This window comes from Podarcis bocagei (genome assembly GCF_964188305.1).
Source record: "Podarcis bocagei genome assembly, chromosome: 2".
NCBI lineage: Eukaryota > Metazoa > Chordata > Lepidosauria > Squamata > Lacertidae > Podarcis > Podarcis bocagei.
In genome coordinates this window covers 183980-199675 of record NC_138126.1, presented here as the reverse complement: position 1 = coordinate 199675, position 15696 = coordinate 183980, and the positions used below count along the sequence as shown (strand labels likewise).

At 56.7% G+C, this 15696-nt stretch overlaps 1 protein-coding gene across 9 annotated transcripts in view; it reads right to left on the bottom strand.

The window, feature by feature from the left end:
• Window positions 1–1010: 1010 nt before the first annotated feature.
• Window positions 1011–15696, bottom strand: part of SYNGAP1 (synaptic Ras GTPase activating protein 1) — a 56948-nt gene continuing 42262 nt past the window's right edge. For 5 of the 9 annotated variants that reach the window (XM_081181755.1, XM_081181756.1, XM_081181757.1 and 2 more), the window contains 9 exons: window positions 15117–15318; window positions 14841–15022; window positions 14606–14647; window positions 13442–14348; window positions 6400–6573; window positions 6064–6275; window positions 5705–5805; window positions 4708–4790; window positions 1011–2845 (listed from right to left, as the gene is read on the bottom strand). In XM_081181755.1, coding sequence (XP_081037881.1) covers window positions 2690–2845; window positions 4708–4790; window positions 5705–5805; window positions 6064–6275; window positions 6400–6573; window positions 13442–14348; window positions 14606–14647; window positions 14841–15022; window positions 15117–15318 — 2059 coding nt within the window. In that variant the 3' untranslated portion in view covers window positions 1011–2689. The remainder of the gene's footprint in view (window positions 2846–4707; window positions 4791–5704; window positions 5806–6063; window positions 6276–6399; window positions 6574–13441; window positions 14349–14605; window positions 14648–14840; window positions 15023–15116; window positions 15319–15696) is intronic. The other 4 variants (XM_081181759.1, XM_081181762.1, XR_014004811.1 and 1 more) reach the window with 3 other exon arrangements.

The following is a 15696-nucleotide window of genomic DNA, read 5'->3' as shown; positions in this document are numbered from 1 at the left end:
CCAACCCCCTGCAATGCAAAAATTGCAGCGCAGTCACCCAACATCGGCTCTAAAACCCCCTTCCCAGGTCCCCCGTCAAACAGCTCTTATGATTACACATTGACAACGATCAGGAGTGTATTGCAAGGATCAGCGGCGCATCTCCACAGGTTGCCTTTGGGCCGGATCAGACCCTTTCTCTGCAAATGGTCAGCTGGGTGACAATTTCTGTTGGAGACTGCAGTCAAATCTAACTAGCAAACTGAGGGCTAGTGAATGCACGAGGGGTTAAGACTCCGGTGACTTAGTGAAGCTTCTTTCTTCTTTCTCTTCTGCCGCGTGAAGCTGACCAGGGACTGTGTCTCCTAAGTTCTTGCTGCTGCATGGAATAACGCATGAATCTGACCTTTGGACTTTGTAAGTAAAGCGTTCCAAGGGACTAAGAGTGGGGCCTGTTCACTGCAAGAGGGCTGGAAACAAAGCCCTGCCTATTTGAAAGGTAGAACAGCCTCTTATTCCTGCGCTTCGCTGTGCTGTGTAATTCTGCGATTCTCAACTGCTGGGGGCTCCCTCTTGCTGGAGAGAGCGCTGGGTCCCGTGCCTCAGATCTCAGGATCCAGCAAATTCTTTTATGAACTAACCTGACACGGGTCATATACCTTTCTTTTTCGGGTGCGTCCCCCCCCAATAGTATTATGCCCGACAGATCTTGCTCCACCTTCCCTTGAGAGTGAGGCCCTTGCACACTCACGCTCCCAAATACTTTGCTCTGGCCACCCACAACTCTGGAACCCTTCCTGGGGGGGCAGAGAACAGTTGGGGGGCTTCTGGCTGAAGTTCTCTCTCTCAGCCCGACCTGGACACGGGCAGAAGCTGCCCCCCCCAGCAGCCAGAAATTTGCCAAGTGCCCACTGCAGGGCCCTCCACTCTCATGCCTCCAGGAGTGGGGAAGCCCCTCAGGCTGGGGCACTTGCCCCACAGAAGCCCCCCCCCATCCCACCCCTCCCCCTGCCTTTATGGCTGATGTGGCATAAAAGACCAATTGCTTTTTATTAAACATTTTCGTCTGTTTTCACCACACACTCCAGAAAAAAATGAGAAAAAAATAAATTTGACATAAAATAAACTTGAGAGCTTGAGAGAGAAAGAGAGGAGATGCCTGGGGAGGCCGGAGTGACCTGAACCCCCCCCCCTTCCAAAGGGAGGAAATATGTACACAGGCTCTGAGTTCGAGAGAGGGGGGGAAGGAGGCAGAGAGAGAGAGAGAAGGAGCAGCTCTTCATATGTACAGTACAAATCCCGCGGTAATTACACCAGGGGGGGGGCAAGTCCGTGGGGAGCAGGCAGCGGGGACTTCACATATGTACAATCTCTTTATATTATAATAATAATAATTCATCATCATAATAATACGTATAAATATCTACGGTGCCCGCCGGAGCCACCGTCATTGTCCGGGGGGGGGGAGAGAAAGAAAGAGGGGGGGAGGGAAGGAGAGTCCTTACAAAATAAATATGGGGGTCAGAGGGGAGGCGGAAATGGTCAGGGGCTCAAAGCGGGGCTGGGGGAGGGGCTGGGGCGATGCGCAGCGGGGAGGGGGGGAGAAAACAGCCACGACAACCACGAACTCTTGTGCCGAACACTTCTCACCCTGCAGCAGCTCAGCTCAGGAACCAAAAGCACAACGGGCAGGCGGGCGACGGACAGGGGGGCCAGCAGAGCAGCAGCACCACGCCAAGTGGGGGGTGGCCCCCGCCCCTTTGCTTCTCTCCGGGGGGGCAGGGGGTCCCCACCCATCTCGAGGGCCCCGCTTTGGGCTGGCTGGGCAGGTCAAAAATGGCTTCTTTGAGAGACAGAGAGAGAGAGTTGGTCAGGCCCCCTCCCCCGGTCGGAAATGGGGGGTGGGAGCCTGGAGGGGGGGAAGGAAAGAAGAAAAGAGTCAACCCCCCTTGCCCTGCCCTGCGCTGCCCCCCACAACACAGGGGAAAAGAGAGAGGGAGAGAGAGAGAGAATCCAGAATATCCAGAAAGCAAGAGGGGGTCACTGTACAGAGCAGGCAAAGCCCTTTGTCAGAGGATGGAGAGCGCAGAATGGGGGGAGAGGGAGGCACAGCCTTGCCTGGGGGGGGCTGGGCAGTGCGGAGCTTTGGGGCCTGGGGGGGTCCTCCCCTTCCCGCCCAGCCTTCCCTTCCCTCCCCTCTGGAGAAGAGAATGAGCAGGTGGGGTGCGGGGGGGCAGCCCCACCCGTCATGGCAGCTGGCTGAGGCAAGTGCGCGTGGCAAGGGAATCGGGACCAGCCTCCCCCCTGCGGGCGAACTTCCTGCCCCCCCAGGCCGGGGAAGGGGGCCCAAGAGGGGAACAGCACCCTCCCCCCCCTTGCTGGGGCTGCTGCCTTGGGGAGGAAGGTCAATGCTGCCATGGGGGGAGCAAGGGGATGCCACTCCTGAGAAATACCTGGGGGGAGGGAGGGAGGGAGGGGGACCCCCCACTCTGTTTGGGGGCAGAGCAGGGGAAGGCGGTGCTCTGTGGGCAGGGGTGGGGGTCAGAGAGGGTGTGATGGGGGTTAAGATTGTCGTCTGTGTCCTGCTATAAAACACCCTGAAAATGCTCCCGCCCCCTCCCTGCACCCGGAGGCAGGCGGGCCGGACCCCCGCCCCGCCCCACCCACCCCACGCCGGCTCGGGGAGGTGGGGGGAGGCAGGGGGCGGCCGCTAGTGCTCAGACACGGTGTTGCGAAACTCTCCATTTTCCGTGATCTGGAGTCGCGGGGGCGGAGGCGGTTGCCCGGAGTGGATCCCGTTCCAGGGCTGCCCCATAGCGGCGCTCAGACGCGGGTTTGCTGCACCCACGGCGGAAAGCTGCCTCTCCTGTAACAGAGGGGGGCAAGAGGGGGCACTTATTTATTAACGTTGGGGGGTGCTGGCTCTTGCAAGGCAGCCCCCGCCTTCCCGCTTGGGCCCCTCTGCGGCACCACCCCAGAGGCCAATAGGAGCGGCCTCCCCCCAGCAGCCCAAGGGGGTCCAAGGGCCTTCCTCCCCCCACTCGGGGGCCGCTTTGGGACTCCAGCTGTGGGCTCCATGGGGCTGGCTGGGACACCCTGTGGCTCTCCCAGGCCTGGGCCTGGCAGCCGGGTCAGCCCATGGTGGATCTGTGGGGCCAGCCAGGCGTCCCCACAAGGAAGGCAGGACTGCAACCCCCCCCCCGTGCCCCCCAGCAAGAGCCGAGTGCCTGAGGCTGGGCTGTGTCCTTGGCTCCGCCCCTTCTTTCAGCTCCCCATAGCAACCCCCGCTGGGTGGAGACGCCCTTTCCTGGCCCTGCCCTGAGCCCCCCAGTTTGGGCCTCAGGAATCAGGGGGGCTCCCCCTCTCTCCCTGCTTTCCCAGAGGCCTCTATCCTGCCCCCTTCCTCCCACGGGGAACTGCTCACCCCCCAGCCCAGCCACTCCCAGGGTGCTTCCAGAGAACAGGCCTTCCTGAGCATGGTGGGTGCAGGCCACTCGGCTGCAGCAGGCCTCCCCCCCCTCTGATGCCCCCCTTCCCCATCCCTCATGGCTGTGGGGGGGGTGCAACTGTCTTCCCTGCTCCAGGGCTCCCTCCCCCCAAGAGGGGAAAAGGGAGGCAGCTGTGGGGACACCCCGTGGCAAGCGGAGGGGAGCAGGACAGGCCTTTGGGAAGCACCCATTCTCCAGATCCCACAATTCCTTTCCCTTCTTCCCAGGCCAGACCCTGGTGCAGGATGCGTGCCCCCACCACCTTTGAACCACCTGCAAGGGGGGAGGAAGCTGGGCAGGACTGACCCCTGATGATGCTGAGCCCGGGGAGGAATGAGGCCGTTCTCCCCCTCCCTGGTGACCCCATCCTGGGGCTCCCTCTCTAAGGGGTGAAGTGCCCCCCACGTGGCCTCTGGCATCCTCGCCCCCACTGAACCCTGGGGGAGGGCAGCAGTCGGGCACCGAGTTCCCCAGGGACAGCGCCTCCACGCACCCCAGCCCCACATGCCGCCACTCCCGCCCCCTGGCTGGCACTAACCTCTTGGGCCAGCTGTCCACCACCACTCGCCCGGCCCCCCCTGTGCCTGGGAGCATCCGGCCCCCTCCTTGACAGACCGGTGGATGGGGTCCTCCCACACTCCCCCCCCCATGCACACAGGACCCTGCCCGCCCCCCTCCAGGCCCATGCACAAACCCCTCCCGCCAGGGAACAGACAGTGCTGGGTGTCCAAGTGGAATGCGGTGCGGACAGACACAAGACAAACGGGGGCGGGGCAGCAGTGCGGGAGGCGGGGGGCCTGGGGTCACGCTGGGACGGGCAGCATGGGTTGGGGGGCTGAAAAGGCCCTGGGTGCCCCTGTGGTGCTTCCGGCCTCCCTAGGGGGAGGAGGAGGAGGTGGGTGTCCCAGAGGCTGCTCCTGCTGCAAGTGGACAGAACCGCCCCTCCCTCTGACTGATGTTCAGGGGGGAGGGCCCCACGCCCCACCCCTCCTCCTCCCCCCATGGGCAGCAGGTACCCCCTGCCAAGCTTTTGACTTGAGGACCTCCTTTCCCCCCAGAATGAGGCTGTCCTCCTACAGGTGGGCACCCAATGGGGTCCCCCCAGAGGGTCCCCCCACACCTATAGGGACATAAAGGAGGATCAGGAAGAGGAAAGGCAGAGGGGAGGAAAGGAGGGCAAAGAGAGGGTCTACTCCTTACGGGGGGCGGGAGAGGGGCAATGGGCGTGTACGGGACCCACCTGGTCGGCTACTGAGTGGCGGGTGTCCCCCCGATCCCTCCATGTGAGAAAAGCTGAGTCATACAGAGTTACCTGGTGAACAGCTAGGATGAAACGGAGAAAACACAGTGATTGGGTCAGGGACCCCCCAGCAGCTGTGGGGCAGGGTGGGGAGGGGGAGGGCCTGGGCAGGGCAAGGAGAAGGGGCAGGTGGGCATCTCCCACAGCCCCCCGTCCATCTCTTTCCAATGCCAAGGAGGCGGACGAGGGGCTGGAGGGGGAAGGGCTCCTGTGTGCTGGGGGGACGACCCTGTGTGCCCCCCAGCCAGGCCAAACCTCGGGCTGTAAGAAGAGCCTTATGGGTGGTTCCCCAGGTTGCCAGCCCCACAGGAGATGGGCTTCAGAGGGCAGAGACTCTGGCCCTGGGCCCCGCCTGGCTCTTCGGGCATCTGCCATGCGGACAGAAAGCCCCCTGCTGCTCTGGGGAGGGTCTCACTTTCCATCGCAGGCACTCCAACCACCCCCAGGGCCCTCCCAGAACTGAACACAGACCCTCCGGCTGGAGGAACTCCTGCTTGGCAGAGGGGGAGCGCCCAGGACCGAGGGCATCCCAGGCCAGAAAAGGCCCAGCGGGCAGGAAGGCAGCCAGCCCCTCTCCCTCCCCTTCTGGCACCCCCTGCAGCTCAGCGCCCCTCTTCTGACCCCCACTTCCCCCACACCTGGGCAGGGCCAGGCAAAGGGACTCTGAACCCCGTCCCCCTACCCAGTGTGTGGGGCCAGGTGTCAGCAGGCGGGGAGCCCCCTCCCTCCCTCCCTCCCTCCTTCCCTGCCCAGGCACAGCCCCTCCCGCCATGCAGAAGGGGGGAGAGGCAGAAGCGGACTCAGGCGGTGGCAGGGTGGGGGCGGCATGCCCGGGGGTGAGGTGAGCGGAGGACAGAGGGAGGGAGGGTGGGCGGGGAGACGCAGACAGGGATGGCGATGGAGACATGGGCTAGAACAATGACATTGTAATTTCCACCTGAGCGTCGAGCAGCCGCTTCCGCGTTTCGGAGGCGTCGAGGGCGGCCGAGTGATCCCTGCGCAGCTCCTCCTCCACCAGCATCAACCTGCAGGGACAGGCTTCACTGGAGTCAATCCGGGCCCCCCCACCCAGCAGGCAGGCGGCGGGAGCCGGGGCCGCCAGCAGCTGCGGGAAAGGGGGGCTCCCATGGCGGCCCGGGGAACGGCCGCCCGGCGGGAGCCCCCCTGCCCCAGGCCCCTCCCCGCCAGGGGCCTCTCCTCCTGGGGGATCCCCTGCCCAGCTGGGGGGACCCCTGCCTTCTGCCCCTCCCCCCGGGGCCTCCCCCTCCCCTCCCGCGGCTCCGACCTGCAGCTCACCTGCCGATGATGCTCTTGATCTGGGAGTCCTTCTCCACCTGCTGCTGCCGGAGGCGCTTCTCGCTCTGCTCCAGCCGCTGCTGGTACTGCTGGAGGATCTTGCTGGTCTGCTCTTCCTGGCTCAGCAGGCGCCGCTCGTACTCCTCCAGCTTCCGGTTGGACATGTGCAGCCGCTCCTTCAGCGAGTGGATCTCCTCCTCGTACTCTTTCACCTGCACCAGGGCGAGGGAGGGAGCAGTCTTGCAACCGAGCCCGGAAGCCGCCCCGCCACCAGCCCCACGGAGCCCACGCAGGCCGCTTGCCCCAGCTGGCCCGCCCCAAACGTGCCCCAGTTACCCGGTCCAGCCGACTCTCGTCCATGGACTTGGAGTACTCCTTCAGCTTGTACTCCTCCCGCTCAATGTGGGAGCTCTCAATGTCCGCCGAGAGGTGGGGCATGTTGGAGACCCAGGCGACTGTCCTCTCGGAGGCCGGCATGACGGGGTTCAGTGTTGAAGGCGTGTGCGATTGCTGCAGGGGCAGAAGGGGCACCGGGCGGGGGGAGCAAGTCAGTCGGGCCTCCAACCCACCAGGCCCCATCGCTCTCATCTCTGCCGTGTTGCACACCCCTGCTTTCTTCGGAGAGTCTGTTCACCTCCCTTGAAGCTTGGAAACAACTCTCTGAGCAAAGTGATGGTGGGAATTGGGCCTGTCCATGCAAATAGTGGACTGCAGGACATTCGGCCTCTTCCCCCTGGACTGACAGGGCCCCTCAAGCCTTTTACCTCCTCTTTCCGGGGCAGGATCCAGCCTGCCCTCCAGATCTAACTGGCAGAGCTACGAATGACCCCTCTACCCCACTGGAGGAGAAACAGCCACACAGACATTAGGAAAGTACGCAGCGCCACATTTACACCTCCGTTCAAAACCCTGTGAATCCACACTCTGTAAGACTAAGAGAATGCAGAGGAAGAAACGGAGGTGGGGCAAGTTCCCCCTAAGTTCCATTTTTGGCAGAGTGGAGGAGGGTCTGCTGAGGACCCTCTGCATCAACGCCAAATACTAACCATCTTCTTAGCGGCTGTCAACCAAAAACAGTGTCAGCTGAGGGAAAACCTTTTACTTCATACGGATTCACAAATGTATGAGGAACACCCAAGAGAACGTCCTGCAAATGGCCGTCCAACCTCTGCTCAGAAACCTCCAAGGAAGGAGAGTCCACCACCTCTCCTGGGAGCCCCTTCCACTGTCAGAAAGCTCTTCCTGTTGTTGAGTTGGAATCTCCTTTCCTGTAACTTGAAGCCACGGGTTCGAGGCCCATCCTCCAGAGCAGGAGAAAACAAGCTTGCTTCCTCTTCCATGGCTCAGCCCTTCAGATATTTGACGATGGCTCCCCTATCTCCTCTCAGCCTCCTCTTCTCCAGGCTAAACATGCCCAAGTCCTTCAACTGTTCCTCCTAAGGCTTGGCTTCTTAGAGACCCTTGGTCATCCTTCTGTGCTCACATTCCAGCTTCTCAACAACCTTCTTAAACTGAGGTGCCCAGATTGGGACGCAGGTTTCCAAGTTTGGTCTGACTAAAGCAGAATAGAGCGGCACTATGACTTCCCTTGATCTGGACACTGGACTTCTGCTGATGCAGCCTAGAAGAGCATTCGCTTTTTTTTTGCGGCATCCCACTGTGATCCACCAAGACCCCTAGATCCTTCTCACATGTCCTGCTAGTGAGCCAGGTGTCCCCCATCCAATATTTGTGCATCTGGTTCTTCCTGCCTACACACAGAACCTGACATTTGTCCCTATGGAAATACGTTCTGTTAGTTTGGGCCCAGTTCTCCAATCTGTTAAGGTCACCTTGAATCCCAAATCCGTCTTCTGTGGCATTAGCTCCCCTTCCCAATGTGGTGCCATCTGCAAATGGAATGAGCACCCCCTCAGTTCCTCCTTCCAAGTCGTTTATGAAGACGTTGAACAACAACAGGCCCAGAACAGCACCCTAAGGCACCCCACTGGTCACTTTTTCCCAGGAGGACGAGGAACCATTAATGAGCGCTCTTTGTGTTCAGCCAGTCAACAAGCTACAAATCCACAGATCCTTTCAGCCTCTAAGCAGTCAGGTGGAAGACGTCTGCCTGAAGATGGAAGGCTGGATCCTGACTGAGATGGTCTGAGAGAAGGGGCAGCGTCCAGGGTTCCCACATTGATAGATTCAACAGATCTGGAAAACACAGTCTCCTGGGCCAGAATGGAGCTATGACACCCACCCACCCAAAAAGACGGAGCCCTGGTCAGAAAAAGAACATGCCCAATAGTCACCAGGACCTCCATCCTCAAACTACCTGACTGACAAAGATGGTACCTCGTCTGAAATGATTCGGGAGGATTTGACTATGTTAGAGAAGAATCAAACAGGGAGGGCAGAAAGTTTAAGACGCTACCTTATGTGGTGGCAATGCAAAATTATCAAAATGGCCTCGGAAAAGACATATAAAGATTTGAAGAAAATGCAGGAAATGATTGTTGTTAAAAAAAAATGAAGTTCTGATATTGAGAGGCACAGGACTTGATGGATTGTTTGAGCAAAAGACTTTGTTCCGATTTGTGCGACTGGATGCCAGGCCAAGAGTAGTCAGCCCCTATGAAAGGAAGAAGCCTCGGCCAAAGAAGAGAAAGAAGAAGATTGACCAAATAAATTACCGAACTATGCAGGACAAATTATTACAAAAATGGGCAATTGTTCGATGCATAATTTTAAAGCTTTGCGTACAGATTTTTACATTAGTATGACTTATAAAAGTCACTTGTAATAAGATGAAGAAGGTTTTAAAACTAGATTGTTAAGTATATAAGGTTTTATGGATGCACACAAACAAGTATATTATAATGGAACCAAAGTCGACCAAAAAATGATGGCTTAATCTGTTTATGATTTTTTCTTTTCTGTTTTTGTTGTTTTTCTGTTATTTTTGGGAAATCAATAAATTGTTATCAAAAAGGGGGGGGGGGAGAAAAGGTATTATGGACACAGGTCCCACTTTACGAATATTCACCAAGCAAAAATTCAGTTATCCGAACATGAGGCTTTAGTACCGAAAGCTCCCTAGACGCGCCATAGAGTCCGTGGTCAGGAACACGGCAGACATTTCCCCACAAGAATCAGTGGGATTTGTTTATTTGCTGTGCGAGCAGAAATTGTGGGCTCGCTACGCAAATCCTCACCGAAAACTGGAGTCTGCGGAGCGAATTTCAGGGGCCAATGAATTGAATACCTAGAGAAAAGAGAAGAAACTCTTCCTTTTCCATAGCTATAGGAGACGGTCCACAAAACGAGGAAAAAGACAATTCCCTCCTGTGGTTTTGCAGGAGGCCAGTTCCAATCCATCCTCTGGAGAGCGAGGCTTTTCCAACCTTTTCCTCTGCTTGAGGCCAGTTCCAATCCATCCTCTGGAGAGCGAGGCTTTCCCAACCTTTTCCTCTGCTTGAGGCCAGTTCCAATCCATCCTCTGGAGAGCGAGGCTTTCCCAACCTTTTCCTCTGGGCCACACTTTCAGAATAAAAATCTGCTTGCACGGTGGTGAATTTTTTCCTTCTAATCTCAGCCTGTTACATACAGTGAAGATACCAGGCAGCCTGACACCTGGCTGCTTGATAGGGGATCAAATACTTATTTCACTTATTATAATGCACATCTATCTCTGACTTTTGTCTTCCGGGTTTCTGGGGGTTTTCCTGTTATTCTGTCTCTCACAGCTACAATAAACATACCATTAAAATTATGATCTGGTCATTTCTTCGTCAGAGGGCAAACCGGCAAATTTAGCAGGTGATCAAATACTTTCCCCCCTCACTGTGTGTGTGTGTGTGTGTGTGTGGATGCATTTTAATCAATTGATTCCTTGTTTTTATGCATGTTGTATTACTTATATGATGTTAGCTGCTCTGAGCCCAGCTCTGGATGGGGAGGGCAGGGTACCAATAAAATATCTATTTATTTATTTAGTTATTTATTTAATACTATCCTTGAATTTTGACACACACACACACACCCCTTGCCCTCCTGCTCCAGAGGAACCCCTAGCCCTCCTCTCGGACTCATGAGGAAAACGTTCCTCTCTTTCGTTCCGCATGGAGGCGACTGAGAAGGACCTTCTTGTCCTCAACCGCTCTGAAGTTTCCTCTCATGCTGAAGCGCAGGTGAGCGGGAAGGCGGCCTTCTGAGTCCTCCTGGTGGTGGGAGAGGAAGAGGCGCTCTGGGCAGGGAGACATTTTGGGCCTCCCCAGGGCGAGAGAAGGGCGCCCAGGTCTCTGCCTGCCTTCCTCACCTTCCTGCCTCAACTCAACACTTTTTGACTTCCAGGTAGGTAGCCGTGTTGGTCTGACACAGCTGAAATATATATTAAAAAAAACTAAAAAAATTGTCCGGTAGCACCTTAGAGACCAACTAAGTTTGTTCTTGGTATGAGCTTTCGTGTGCATGTGAAGAAGTGCGCATGCACACAAAGGCTTATACCAAGAACAAACTTAGTTGGTCTCTAAGGTGCTACTGGACATTTATTTTTATTTTTTAATATATTTTTTACTTTTATTCTTTCCTATTTTATTCAAAGAAACAATTCTGGAACTCATTAGATTCCTCACTAGACATCTCGCCTCTTACGTTCCTCAAGTTACTGAGGAACCAAAAATATGGCAATATTTGGAATGAATTTATACAAAATGTAGTTGGCTAATTATTATCCTATACTATTGCATGGTATCCTATTAGAATGAATGAGGGTATTAAATAAAATAAAATAATATATATTTTAATTTAGGTAATCTATGTAATAGATTTATGTTAGAAAATGAATATGGATTTTGAATTAGATGTTTGTAAATTTTTTTGGTTTTGAAATAAAAAAGGGGGGGAAAGAATGAATGAGGGTATTTTTCATATATACTTTTTTTCTTTACACAATTTTGTGCCTATTTATTTGTTCTTTTCTTCTCCTTTTCTTTGTAACATTTTATTTTTTTAATAATTGATAACTTTTCAATACAACACTAATACCCAATAAAGCTACTGAAGCAGGAGGAAACTGACACAGATAAGGTTTGGGGGAACCCCTCTGTGACCCCCAAACATGAAAGTCAGAAAAGCCACTGCCCGCCATAGAGAATGCAGAGATTATGCTACACACTTCCGCTTACACAAAGTACTATTGTATTATTATATATTTGTTTATTCCCCACCATTTCCCCCTGATGGGACTCAAGGCGGCTTATGAATAAAAATAGAAAAAAACAATGATCAAAAAGCAATCAATAGAATTAAGACTGTATGCTAGGGCTGGGCAATGTTGGGTTTTCAACATCGCGGTGTATCGCCAACCAAACGTCAATGTACCGCTCAGGCCTAACGTATGTGTACCTAAAATCTGTTTAAAGCATACAGATAATTACAATAAAAACCGCAGGGCACCAGTCCTTTTCATGAAGAGCGGCCAGTTCCCCAAAGCCTTTTGGGATGGAGGGACAAGGAGGGAGCCTGGGAGCAGCCACCACCAAGAAGGCCCTGTCCCGCCCTCCCACCCAGGGCGCCTGGCAGGGTGGCAGGGCAACAAAAGGGCCTCGCCGGGAGATCTCAAAACCCAGGCGGGTTCGTGGGAGCAAATACAGTCTTTCAGAGATTAACACCAGCTCCCCAAATCTGTGTTCCAGCTGACAGACTCTGGGCAAAGAGACCTAATCCGTTCCATATTGACAGTTGCAAATTTTTCCAGTGACAATTTTCTGGTTTTCCTACAGTCGAGCAGTATATAAATTTTATATACCAAGGCAGGAGCAAAGGAACGCTGGATCACCTCAAACCTCCACTCGGCCTCCCAAACTTCACCGAAAGCTTGTGGGAAAAGCACGAGGCGCGTCGGCACCTGCAGCCCAGGAAGCTGCAGAATCTGGCCAGCTTTTGCAAACAGGGGCAGGTGCCAACTCCTCCTCTGAAGCTCCCGGCAGCAGCAATGGCAGAAATGGGAGAAAAACTCCTGGGAGAATTTAGGAGAACTCATTTCCAGGAAATCTGTGGGCTCTCCTCTCCTAATGGCTTTAAGACCCAAACTGACTATCATACTTATGTCTACTGCATGTACAAAGATGTCTGTAAATGTGAGATGAAGGCTGGCAACACGACTGAAGTGCCAGAAGACCGACAGCCGCAACCAGAGGAGGAATGACCGCTGTGAGGAGCGCAGAGAGAAGAAATGCCCTGGTGCATCTGCAGAAGCACAGCTGGATGCCTTCCTCTGCCCCAGCTGCAACTGAACATGTCTCGCCCCTCTCGGTTTCTGCAGCCACAACAGGCACTGCAAACTTCCAACAGTTTGACTTCAGTTCCAAAGGCACACTCCTCCCTTGTCTCCCAAGACAGATGGGAGTGTTCACAGTGCATTACAGGTGAAGCAAAATACAACTTAAAAATCACCCAGAGAGGACAATCAAATGTACTGCAAGGGGAGAGAAGCTGTATGATCTCGCTGTCCTAGGGGCTGAAAGCAGACTTCTCCCCGCTCAAAGCGAACAAAAAAGACAATGACCGCACCGGCTGATCTCTTCAGGGTGACCCTGCTTCCTGGCAAGGAGAGCTGCACTCGTGGCAAGCACTGAACTCTGCAGGAACAGGAATGGCCTCTTTCCTCTCTCCTGCAGAGACGGACGCAAGGCTGTGATCCGCGCCATCCTCCCCCCACTCACCAAAATTGCCAGCTCACAGCACAGGAGGGAAGAAGCCAAGAGGCCCCGGGAAGCTCTCTCTCTCTGTGCCTTGCTCCATCCTCGGGGGGCACCTCGAGAGAAAGCCTTGTGCGCACGCGGGGCCAGGAAAAAGAAAAGGCAAAACACCAAAGTTTCAAAGGCCTAAGGGGAAAGGGATTCCTACTATCACATAGAAGAACAGGAAAGGCAAACCAGAAACACCCAGAAGAGGACTTGAGGCAAGGGGAGGGGAAGAATGGTCCCCGTGTCAGGGTAGGGCCCGGGAGAGGCCTGGGCTCAAATCCCCGCCCCGCCACCAAGCTCCGTGGGGGCCTTGGGACAGGGACCGGCTCTCAGCCCTGCCTGCCTCCCAGGTTTGTTGGGAGGGTGACATGGGAGGGCGAAGCCTGGCTGCATTCTGGGGCTCCCTGGAGAATAAACGCAGGCAAGAGTAATCTTGTGACTCGCCCCGAGGTCAGTACATCAATCTAATCAAGAATAGTAACGAATATCTGCACACTTTGAAAAGGGCCTCTGGCTTGTCCACTACCTCTGACCCACTAGATTCCCCCTGGTTTTCATTGCACCGGCAGCTGACCTTCCAAGCCTGGGAAGAGGGGCCAGGGTGGGGGGCGTGTTTCCACGGGGGGCTGTTTCTGCTGCCCGCTCACCTGCTTGGTGATGGATGGCTTGAGGGCGGAGGGGGTCTCCTTGCTGACGGACTGCTGGCGGGGGCGCGCCTGGCCGTAGGTGGCCTCGGGCTGCAGGAGGTTCCCGCTGGAGGGCCGGGGCTTCTGGGCGGAGGAGACGGTCAGCTGCTGGGACTTGCCCCGCTGGAGCTGGGGCTGGGGCTGGGGCGGGGCTGTGCGCTGGGGCTGGGGCCCGATGGTGATCTGGGGGGGCGAGAGCATGTTCTGCAGGTTCTCCTGCAGGGAGAGCTGGCGCTTGGTGAACTCGGAGCCCTGGCGCGTGAACTCGTCACTGTAGCTGTGGCTGTGGATGATGTGCTTGCTGGCCGAGAGGTCTTCGCTCTTGCTGTAGCCGTGGAAGGGGGCGAAGGCGTCAGGGTTGCCCTCCGCCGGCCGGTGCGGGTGGGCGTGGCTGTGGAGGGGGCCGCCGGCCGGTCCGTCGGAGGCCATGTGGAAGAGGGGGTTCTGGAAGGAGAGGGGGATCCTGAGCTGCTGGGCCGCCGAGGAGGAGGTGCCCCCGCTGCCCCCGTCGGCGGTGACCCCCATCTGGCTGAGGCGCAGGCCGGCGGCGATGCTGGAGCCGCTGCCCTGCGAGAGGCGGCTGTGGCGCAGGCCTAGCCCGGCTGTGATGGAGGCCTGGCTGCTGTTGAGCATGTCGCCCGCGCTGTGGAGGTTGGAGATGCTGTTCATGCGGCTGTCCTGCAGGTCCAGCATGGAGACGCTCTTGTTGACGCTCAGCACCTTCTGGTCAGGCTCGGTGATGTCGGAGCTGCTGGTGCAGTAGGCCGGGGAGGAGCGGGCCAGCGGGGGGCGGGCCACAAAGAACATGTCCTTGGAGCCCCCCTTCTCGCCCTTGGTGGGCGATGGCAGGCGGGTCATGTCCATGGAGCTGCAGGGGGAGACAGCAATGGGGGTTGGCCGGATGAGGCCCCTCTGCAGGAAAGGGGGCAGCGGCGGCGGCAGCAGCAGCCCCACTGCCCTGGGGAGTGCCCCCTGCCCCGGGCCTGCCTAGAGGGCGGCTCCAGGAGCCCCGAAGGGGGCACAGCCGGTCACAAAGGGGAGGGGCCACCTCCCAGGGAGAGCAGCCCCCCTCGCACTCTGGGCCCAGCACAGCCCGCCTTCCTCTTGGGGCCTGGCCAGACTCACCTGTTCATGCCTCGCATCATGTAAGGCTGCATGTCGACAGAGCTGTGGGGGAAGAGGGAAAGTCAGGCTAGAGACCCGCAGGGGGGGGGGAGCTTACCAGGTCCCTCCTGCACCCCGACCCGCAGGGCCCATTCCCATTCTGTGCAAATCTAGAGCAGGCTCAGAAGAGCTGTGTCGGCTGGGGGGCCCTGGCAACCCCCTCCCTCCTTCCGCCCCCCCGTGCCGCCGGCCTGACCTGTTGAGGTCCCGCATCATGTAGGTGGCCTGCATGTCGCTGGAGGGTCCCCGGAGGATGACGGGCTTGGCCTGGAGTCGCTCGCCCTGGTGGCTGGGCTGGCGCTGGATGTGGGGGTTCCTGAGAGCGAGGCTGATGTCGTTGAGGAGGCGGGGCAGGGGCCCCAGCTTGATGAGGGCTTCCTGGCGGGGGAGAGAGGCGGGCCGGGGGTCAGAGGGGGGGAGGAGAAGCCGCGGGCCCCGCACCCCCCTCCCCCACCCTGGGCGGGGCCAGCACCTTGCTGAGCTGAGGCATGACCTCCCAGAGGAGGGCGTGGAGGGTGGAGAGCTCCCGGCCCAGGTCGATGTAGCCCTCGAAGCTGCTGCTGTTGGTGAGGGTGTCGAGGTTGGAGATCTCGTACAGGAACTGCTGCATGCTGGACCACTCCAGCTCCAGGAACTCGTTCATGAAGGCCATGTACTCCTCTTTGCTCCCAAACCTGAGGGGGCACAGGGGAGGGAGAAGGCAGCCATTGAGGACCCCCCTGCACCATCAAGGGGGGGTCGTGTCCGTGGAGCAACTCCTGCCTGCTCTCAGTTTATCCCCCCGGTGTTGTTCAGACTGGACTAGGCTACAGCAATGTGTCTGGCTTGCAAATTAACTTTAAGACTGCTTCCTTTTAAATACTCCTCAACATTTCTATCTTTCCATCTATATTCCTTATCTTAGTTGTCACGCTGGCTAGTTCAGCAAATTCTATTAATTTATGTAACTAACAGTCTCTTGTCGGGATAGCCTCTTTTCAACTTTTTGCATAAACTATTCTTGCAGCTGCTGTTGCGTATAGGAACAAGCTTTTCGATAATCATTTTGGTTT